At 39.3% G+C, this 10,388-nt stretch overlaps 1 protein-coding gene across 1 annotated transcript; it reads left to right on the plus strand.

The window, feature by feature from the left end:
* Positions 1-2,396: 2,396 nt before the first annotated feature.
* On the plus strand, positions 2,397-5,648 carry Orco (odorant receptor co-receptor). Its single transcript, XM_030384941.2, has 6 exons — positions 2,397-2,771; positions 2,828-3,342; positions 3,403-3,619; positions 4,760-4,964; positions 5,026-5,181; positions 5,242-5,648. Exons 1-6 carry the CDS (start codon positions 2,464-2,466, stop codon positions 5,290-5,292), a joined length of 1,452 nt encoding a protein of 483 aa, XP_030240801.1. The 5' UTR covers positions 2,397-2,463; the 3' UTR covers positions 5,293-5,648.
* Positions 5,649-10,388: the final 4,740 nt, after the last annotated feature.

The following is a 10,388-nucleotide window of genomic DNA, read 5'->3' on the forward strand; positions in this document are numbered from 1 at the left end:
TTTATTGAAAACATAGAGAGAGCCGGAATTGCGATAAAGTGAGCGGGTTAAGTCAAGAGCGTGGGAACTGGGTGAAGGCCTTTTCTGAGAGCAAGATAAGAACTTTATTCTAAATTTGTTTTGCTCCGTCTTCTTCTTCTTCAAGACATTGAGAGAAAGAGAAAGAAAGAGATACTGATAAGAGGATGTGGAACTTGGGAATTTCAGCTGCGATCGCAACCAGCTCGGATTTAAGTGAGTAACAATCAAATTCTATTTATGAACCGAGGCCAAATACAATTCATTAATAAATAAATATCCATGCAATCACTACAAGAAACGAATGGAAATACGTACATATGTAAACTTGTAAACTTATATCAACGAATAGTATAAGGAAATGATAGTAAACAAGAAAAAAAAAATAATAATAATCAATATTGTTGTAAATTGTATACCACTTGTTTATTAAACAAACAATATTTTTCGATGCTTAAATAACTAAATTAGGGTTTTATTAAGTGAAAGTAAATATTTATATATATATTTACAAAGAACTTTTCTTATAATATTGTCTATAATTTTATAAGAATACTTTGGTAGATACTTAGACAAATTACATTATTTATATTTACTGCGATCACCAAATCTCCAAATTCTTTAATGGACAACAGGAGGAGAGAGAGAAAGAGAGCAATTTATTTAACACAATAAATTTAGTCATGTATAAAAATAGAAAGTGATGAATACAGTTTGATACAAGTCAATTAATTATATGGCTTATTCGACTGCCCTAACATAGCTAGTAAAAACGATGTCGCAATATTTTATTCAAGGATAAGGAAGATGGGGCTCTGTTAGCTGAACAAGCGATAGATCTGTCTGGAAAAAGGCTAAATTGACAACAGTGAGCGTTACACACACATATCCATAAACATCGACACACCCACACATTGACATATTTGTTGAGATATTTTCTTACATGTACTTTCAATCAGTTAGCTATTGCTGTTGTTCTTGTTCTTGTTGTTGTTGGTATTGTTCGCTTGTGCTTAACATTTGTTCTGGCCCCATTTCCTGAAGGCCACGTAGCTCGAAAGTAATTTGCGAATAAATTTAGATTTTAAGGAGAATGATGCAGATACACACACGAACACACACACACACACACACACACACACACACACACACACACACACACACACACACAAGAAACAGTTTTGATTCGAATATTTGATATTGATTTCTAATTTTTCATGCGGGCCGTCTTACGCACAGACGACTGTAGCCATACACATGAATGTACGAATATTTATATTCCAGAATTTTTTGTTTACTCAAATAAAAACCTCTAATCTCTAATTAGTAATGTTAATATATTAATGTTAGGCGCATTAAAATGTAATTGAAGCATTATTAAATGTACCCCTTGCCTCTTTCTTCAGTACTAATAAAGCTGATAATACATGTAATGGAACCGGCTACTATTTGCTTAAGTAAAGACGCCACCGCCAAAAATCGATGTACCTAAAGTATGGATAAAACCGATTTTTATAAAACAAATCAGAAAGCCAATGGCACACTTTGCAATCGCACATTACGCATTTATCAGGAGTGGCAGGAGGCGAAACTTTGTAGCTTGTATTATAATTGTGGGAATCTCACAGTCTGTCCATTGTGGTTGACTGTAAATTGTATAAACTAGCTATAGGCCATAGATTTTCATTAACATGCACAGACGGTCAAGCTGTCAGGGACAGAGCAGAGTAGAGTAGAGCAGAGAGGCCCAATAGCGTCGGCTTGTCCCAACTAGTGTCGAGCAGACGTGTCCTTGCCTTATGTACTTGGCCCCTGGAAACACCGATTGTATACGCGCTTACAATTTGAAGCGAGTCTATTGGTTTTGCGTGCTAGCAGTCATGATAGACGTTTATCTGTAGGAACTTCAATTGTTTAACTGTATACTAAAATATATAATGTTGAGATTAAATAGATAGAAGTCAGTTCTGCATATTCAGCTGGGCCAAAAATAATATTTTTCATAGATTTGAGCGTGAGCGAGTATGACGCAGTCTGGTTCAGCCGTAGTTGGCTTGCGTGTGAATTTTATTTTCAAAGACCACGTTCCTCTAGGTCTGGAATCTACATGGACTCGGTATGTATTTATTTAACCAAAGAATGAGTGAAGGGAAATTTGATTTACCAGCAAAGTTTTCGTGGCTCGAGATTTGCGTTTTCATTACCATCGAAGACTTGAAGGAGGCAAGTTAGCTAGAGCAGCGATAATATCAATCGACAATAATTCCACTTCAATTATTGGTGTCAAGCGAATTAATGGTCAATTGCAATAGTTTGACAAGTGTTTAAAATTTGGGATGCTTAATTATTGACAAAGTATTAATAGTCTGGACTTTCTAATTTTACACACACAGGACATTGGACAAAAGGATAACCTTCAACTTTGTTGCACGATCTTGAGACACGATGGCTACATCAATGCAGCCCGGCAAGTACACGGGCTTGGTTGCCGACTTGATGCCCAACATCCGGGCGATGCGGTACTCTGGACTGTTCATGCACAACTTTACTGGCGGGAGCATCTTTTTCAAGCGGATTTACTCATCCGTTCACTTGGTATTGATCGTCATGCACGTAGGATTCATCCTGGTCAATCTGGCACTGAATGCCGAAGAGGTTAACGAGCTGTCCGGAAATACGATAACCACTTTATTCTTTACGCATTGCATTGTGAAGTTCGTCTACCTGGCCGTGAATCAAAAGAACTTTTACAGGTGAGCAGAGCTAGTGCTGAGATTGCGAAGCGCATACATAAGCTTGTTTCTGTTAGAACCTTGAACATCTGGAACCAGGCCAACACGCATCCCCTGTTCGCAGAATCGGATGCCCGTTACCATTCCATAGCCTTGGCCAAGATGCGCAAGCTCTTCTTTCTGGTCATGCTGACAACGTTCGCTTCGGCCACGGCCTGGACCACGATCACCTTCTTTGGGGAAAGTGTGAAATTCGCAGTGGACAAGGAGACGAATTCTAGCATTACCGTCGAGATACCCAGGCTGCCCATCAAGGCCTTCTATCCGTGGGATGCCAGCCACGGCATGTTCTACATGATCAGCTTTGCTCTGCAGGTCTACTACGTGCTCTTCTCCATGGTCCACTCGAATCTGTGCGACGTCATGTTCTGCTCCTGGCTGATTTTCGCCTGCGAGCAACTGCAGCACCTGAAGGGCATCATGAAGCCACTCATGGAGCTGTCCGCCTCCCTGGACACCTACAGACCTAATTCGGCGGCGCTGTTTAGATCTCTCTCGGCCAACTCCAAGTCTGAGCTAATACACAACGAGGGTGCGTGGTATTTGGCGTAAGTCGAGATTTGATTCAGCCTTAGTTAAAATTCAATTGCAGAGAAGGAGCCCGTCACCGACATGGACATGACGGGTATCTATAGCTCCAAGGCTGACTGGGGAGCACAGTTTCGAGCGCCATCCACGCTGCAGTCCTTCAATGCTGGGGGAAACGGCAACGGCATGGCCAATAATCCCAATGGACTCACCAAAAAGCAGGAAATGATGGTGCGCAGTGCCATCAAGTATTGGGTGGAGCGTCACAAGCACGTCGTCCGGTGAGTTCAATGCCGAATCTCAACTGCAATTTGTGTGCAACATACAAATTCAACAATAAAGAAGTTGCGCAAGAACTACAATCGGAATTGATTGTGCTCCAGTACGGCAAATGCAGCCCTTTTCCAAACAGATCTAACCTTTTTTGATTGATTTAGTCCGATATGTACATAGATAAAAAAATTATCATATCTGGGGGAGATATCATATATATATATATACATATGTCTTCCAATTGAGTACCCAGTTTAATGAAGATTACGATTTGGGTTACCTAATAAATATTATAATTAATTGAGACTGCTCGACTAGGAGATATCCTGAACCCTCCAATCTGATATTCTAATCATTTGTACGCGCTCTGTTAACTGCGCAGTAAGCAGCGACTGCGCTTGGGCTGCGCTGCAGTGTGGGCAATATTATGAGAATTCGTTTGGTGAATAATTTAATTTCTAGAGGTACAATCTTAATGAAACTTTCAGAACGTAATCATAATGTTCAAATTTATGTAGTATTTGAAATGCGTTTTTTTACAAATTGGGGGCGAATCTGTAAATTACAAAATGTTTGTATTCATCATATGTATATACACAGTAAATCTGAAGTTTCCAGGTCTAATAGTGTTCAAATGATATACACGAGTATGCACACAAAATTTCAGCTTTCTAGCTTTTGTCTCTTCTAAGATCGGCGCACTCATACAGACGGACATGGCTATATCGACTCAGCTGTTCGTCCGCGGATTTTTACGCCCGTTTGGGAGTCCAATATCTTAAAGCATACATTTTTTGTAAATACTGCAGAATCCGGTTATAGCGTCCGTACGGTTATTGCGATGAACATTTTGATCTCCACCGAATCTTATATGAGCAACATTGGATGGTTATACCGGCTTCCGAAAATAACTAGGGTTTCTCTTCTACTGTATTTAAATACTTTCATATGATCATTTGGATGATAAGACGTGATTTCAAAGAAATATAATATATTATTACATATTCATAGACATATCTTAAAATATTTGTGGACTTATTTAGCTACTTTACGCTTACCCTTACTCTTACTCTTATTGCTCACCTTCATGTTACTTTTACTCTTAATCTCACCTCTTGTTCTCCGTTTCTCTTCTCTAATGTCTGTAGATTGGTGGCTGCCATTGGAGATACGTACGGAGCAGCCCTTCTGTTGCACATGCTCGTTTCGACCATCATGCTCACCTTGCTCGCTTACCAGGCAACCAAGATCAATGGCGTCAATGTGTATGCGTTTACGGTAGTTGGCTATTTGGGCTATGCACTGGCTCAGGTGTTTCACTTCTGCATTTTCGGCAACCGTCTGATCGAAGAGGTGAGTAAGCATTGATGGAGTCGAGAGGAATGTGACTTATACAATATATGCCCACACATAGAGCTCATCTGTGATGGAGGCTGCCTACTCCTGCCATTGGTACGATGGCTCGGAGGAGGCCAAAACGTTCGTGCAGATCGTTTGCCAGCAGTGCCAAAAGGCTATGAGCATATCTGGTGCAAAGTTCTTTACCGTCTCGCTGGATTTGTTCGCCTCGGTACGTCGCATCCTTCTATTGTCCTTCGGCTCCAAATGTATAATACTTTGTAAATTGCAGGTGCTCGGTGCGGTGGTCACCTACTTCATGGTGCTGGTGCAGCTCAAGTGAGCTGTGCTCCGCGCCCATTGCAAATCTGACGAAATTTTATTGCTTATTGTCCGAGTCAACAAATTGTGTCAAAGTTTATATCTTACGATAGCTACGAAGCTACGAGGCTACAATCACGCATACCTTTATTAAGGTGCATCCTCGCCACCCCGAGTAACACCGGCTCGACATATAAATGCAATACCTATCGAATATCAGTTAGTTTTATACTAATAGCGAAGCACGTTTTTTACCCATTTTTCACTATTATTAACTATTGATATGCAAGCAATAGACGCTAACGCATTGTGTAGTACAATTTCGTATTTATTTATATGTATATTTAAAATTTGGAAATAAATTTGATTTGAAACAAGCCCCTTAAGCCCTCTACAACGCAAAGAGACAATGGCTTTTGCTTAAAGAGGACTCCAATATTCCTCCTAATAAAATCAGGAACTACACACGTAAGAACAGACTCTGTTTGACAGGAAGATAAACTGAACTCTGTAAAGAGGTGAGATTCAGTCCAAGCTGGCAAACTACAGAAACATAAGTAACGAACAACATATTCCCATACACACATGCGTACACACATAAAAACACGCTCTGTTAACTACGCACTTTACGCAGCGTCTTCGCTTCGGCTGCGTTTATAGACTTTGCTAAGGGAAATTAATTATTGAATAACTTTCCACGCGTGTGTGTGTTAGCCACAGCACAACGCTCCAATGGGGAGCAAGTGTGGGAATTATTATAAATTAAACATATATATAAAACACAAAATATTTATTACACCGCCAGAATAAATCGGAAATTGTAGTTCCTATGGTGGTCAGCTATGCCTATATAACAAAATGAAATGATCGATTGGTATCGATTATCTGAAAGTAGGATATGTTACCGAAAAAATGTAACAGCATGTTTATTCAGTTATTGAAAAAAAAAAAAGGAATGACAAAACAAGAGTCAACGTAGAGATAAACTAAACTATATAATTCGAGACCGAAAGTAAAGGTCTACAATGGGTTTAGCAAATGTTGTATATATTTAAAATGAACTCTAAAAGGCGGAGACGCTATTTAAGATGAGTTTCCTTTTAGGATCATAAGCACATTTCTACAATTTAATCCCCCGCTCTACCTTAATATACAAAAAAAAACAAGAAAGAAAGCTCTAGTCGAGACAGCTCGACTACGAGATCCCCTGAACCCTACAAGCAACTGATATTTCAATAATAATTAGCAAACACACACGCACACACACACACACACACACACACGCATACAAACAAACACACGCACACACACGCATACAAACAAACACACGCATATACACACACTCACATATACAGGCGATTGCGCTTGGGTTGCGCTGCAGTGTTGGCAATATAATGACAACTTATTTGTTGAATAATTTAATTTCTAGACGTACGATCGTAATGAAACTTTCAGAACGTAATCATAATGTTAAAATGTATGTGTATACCGAATCACAAGTCTCTAGTATTTGATATACGACTTTTACAAAGATGAGAGTGAGGGGGTGGATTTTGGGGTGGGGGGTAAATTTTAACAAAAACCGAAATTGTATGACATGCGTCTTAATATACATTTTAAATTTGGAGACTCTAGCTTGAAAGATGTAGGAGATATAATTTTATAAGTGATCTTCGATAAGGTTTTTTATCGATAAAAAAGTATCGGAATGAGTTATCGGTTTTTAGTGATAAACTCGATATCCGCGTGATATATACGGACATTTTAAAAAAAAGTTGAAGTCTCTAGCTCTTGTACCTTCTGAAATCGACGCGTTCATACATACGGACGGACGGACGGACGGACGGACGGACGGACGGACGGACGGACGGACGGACGGACGGACGGACGGACGGACAGACAGACGGACAGGGCCAAATCGACTCAGCTTGTCGCCCTGATCAAGAATATATATACTTTGTGGGGTCTGCCACGCCTCCTTCTGCCTGTTACATACTTTTAACAAAACCATTATACCCTGATTTCCCATTTTCAATGGGTTCAGGGTATAAAAAAAAAAGGAACTCATTTCAAATAGTTTGCGGCTCTTTCAGGTATTCTTCGAAGTGCTATTAAAAATCGAAAATAAGCAATTTAGTATGGGAATGAAATGAAATGGCATTTCGTCAAGTGTGTACACATACATACAACTACATACAAATACATACACATATGTGGGAGATGGAAGTGATTCTGATGGCGACTCCATTTATTTTAGTTTATTTAATTAAACTAACTGCTCTATGGAGCCATACTTTCGAGTTGTCTCTTCTCTTTTCGCATGCGGATTAAACCTCTTGCCTCCTTCACCGACCCTCTGCCATTGCCTCTTGTTTTAATCTTTTTTCTACGACGATGGCGCCAGACTGGGTCGAAGCGACTCTCTAGCTGTGAAACCTCGTTCTGCGCTAATTTCACAGCACTAGAAGATTACCAGTTCTCATTGGCTTGGCCTCTTGAACCCCTGCTTTATTTCGCTTGCCTCACATAACGCAATGCTGCTGAATAAAAAACTTCTTCAAACTAATGGTATGCTAACACTTAAAGGGAATCTGACATATAGAAGTTGTAGTTGCGATATACACATATATTTTGTACAGATAGTAGTCTATCTCTTTGCCGGCTTTTGAATAATATTATACCCCTTTTCGATTTGCTATCATCTTCCATTCATTAATAATAATGACAACTATTAAATGCAAAGCAAAGAAAGAAATGCAGTCAATTCGAATTGCACTTTTATTATCATCAGGTTGACTCATTTTACGTGCCACGCCCACCGGCAGCCGCCCGCCGTCTGCAAAGACATCGGCACTGCTCGCTTCGCTGCGTGCCAACTATTTTGACGGATAGATGAGCAAAACTCGCTTAATTCAATGTAAATTATTAATGCCGATTTCTAGTCTGCCATTTCTCATTTCAGCTTCATTTTTTCCATTTTGTTCATTTGAAATTTTTGGCAGCCGCATTAAAAGCCAGCAAAATCAACTGTTAGCTAAGTCCGTTACTGCAACAATTGAAGTTGGCAATTAAAGTGTGTTGAGTGTTTTCTTGAACGAAAAGTGGCAAAAATGTAATTTAAAAGAAACACACACATACGCACACACTAACTCACGCACACACACTGAATCACACATTTTGAAAGCGCGCTTTATGTTTATGATTTCTCGAATTGCCCAACCCCAGCTCCAACTGCAGCTGAACTGAACCGAGCTGAGCTGAACTCGCGCTCGACTGGAATTACGGCCACGGCAATACGGCAATACGGCAATACAGCAATACGGCCGGCCATACGGCTCTACGGTCGTACGGCTGTGGACCCGCCGGCCTGGAGTTGGGGGCTGCTGCTGGCTGATGGAATTTTATGTAGCTTCTAACAGCTTTCATGTGCCTGACACTAAACCAGTGTGCGCGCTAAGGAAACACGAAATATGTACTTTTATTCGTGTCTATGGGCTTGTAACAACAAGTTACCTTCCTCTTCTAAAGACTTGGCCCAGACTTGCTCGTCTTCAGCTGTGTCTCTTCCTCTTCCTCTTTGTCTTCTGCCAACATGGAGTAGCTGTTGTTAATTTCTTTATGGCACAGACTTTCGTCTGGCAATGAAAGTTTCTTGACTTGCGCACAGTGCAACAACAAAAGTGGGTAGCAGCTGCTTAATTTATTAGTCTACTGTTTAATTAGTTTTCTACTCTTCATCATTGTAGTTGCCCCTAAGTAGTTGTTGTTTGGCTTCAGCTGTAGACAGGTGAGGAAGAAAGTCCAAAGGGGGCACATTTCCATGACTTTAATTTCTTATTTAAGAGATATATGAGTACATATACACATACATATATACATCCACATACATACACATACATATATACTTTTTCAACATGATTTGACATTGTTTCTTGAATTTGTTATAGCCTCTGCGCAAATTCCTTTGGGTAGATTAATAAACTGTTAACATTACATGTGCAGCATTAAAGTGTTTGTTTGTTGTTTCTTTTATTGCTGCCAACATCGGCTGACCCTAAACTTTGCATACTGCATAAATTACATAATTATGTGGCGAAAGCTGAAACTGAAGCTGAAGCTAAAGCTTGAGTAAGCCCTTTCATATCGTCAATCGGCTTTAAATGCACGTATGTTAATTTTTATATATTTACTTTTTGTTTTCGTCTAAATATTAAAAAAGTTTGATCAAACATATAGTTCCTAAGTTTCCCAATGCACATATATATTATTATGATCTGACAAAATAAAAAGGAAATAGACATTTTCTATATTTTCAAATTTTTAGAAGTTTGATTGCGATCGCTCCTGCTGTAGTGCAGTACTGTTTGTATTGATCTCTTGAAAAATTATCCGAGTGAGTTTGCGTCTAAGCTGAACTTCTTATTTTTGTGCTTTTATCTTTCAGCGAGAGGGAGAGAGAGAGAGGGGAGAGAGAGAGAGGCGAAAACTACAACTAACTGTATTATATTAGTGAATATTAAGAGTATGATATGGATATACATAGATAATATAGTTGAATTGGCAAAGGTCATGGCACAGCATAAGTCCAACAATTTATATATGTCTACGAGCAAGAGTTACCTAATTCTTACCTGAGCACATTATCATTGGATATACCTATTTTAAAATTCTTTTTTTTAATGCCTAAAAGTAAGGATATTACAGAAAACCATGAAATTTGTTTACTAGATGAATAAACAGGATTGTCAAAAAGCACATACAAATGACTTATAATTTCGTTGCAGTGCAATTTCAAATATTTCAATAGCTTGCCGGCATTTCAGATGACAGATATGTGAGTTGGCCTTGGAAGAAAACCCGCTTACTTTCAAGATCGTGAATGCCAATATGTTGGACGTCAAGAAATTTAGTCAATGCCCAAGTCACACTACTGAAGTGTTGAATATCGCTCACGAATGCGCATTGGCGAGTGCTAATGGCTCTCGGCTATCGACCATAATAAAGAAAGAAAACAAAGCTTAGCGCAATCCACTACAAAGCTATGGTCGCGGCGCATTATGGAAAACGTTTTTCATTTAAATGAAAATGAGGAAATGCTTTTGCCACTGACACAAGTTC

The sequence above is a fragment of the Drosophila navojoa genome, chromosome 2 (assembly GCF_054131105.1).
Source record: "Drosophila navojoa isolate 15081-1374.11 chromosome 2, UAZ_NAV_1.0, whole genome shotgun sequence".
NCBI classification, from domain to species: Eukaryota; Metazoa; Arthropoda; class Insecta; order Diptera; family Drosophilidae; genus Drosophila; species Drosophila navojoa.

Excerpts from the sequence above, each read along its gene's own strand:
- Orco (XM_030384941.2), top strand. The coding sequence starts at position 2,464 with ATGGCTACATCAATGCAGCCCGGCAAGTACACGGGCTTGGTTGCCGAC. Across the intron at positions 3,620-4,759 it reads CGTCACAAGCACGTCGTCCG|ATTGGTGGCTGCCATTGGAG; the intron begins GTGAGTTCAATG and ends TAATGTCTGTAG. Across the intron at positions 5,182-5,241 it reads CGCTGGATTTGTTCGCCTCG|GTGCTCGGTGCGGTGGTCAC; the intron begins GTACGTCGCATC and ends TGTAAATTGCAG.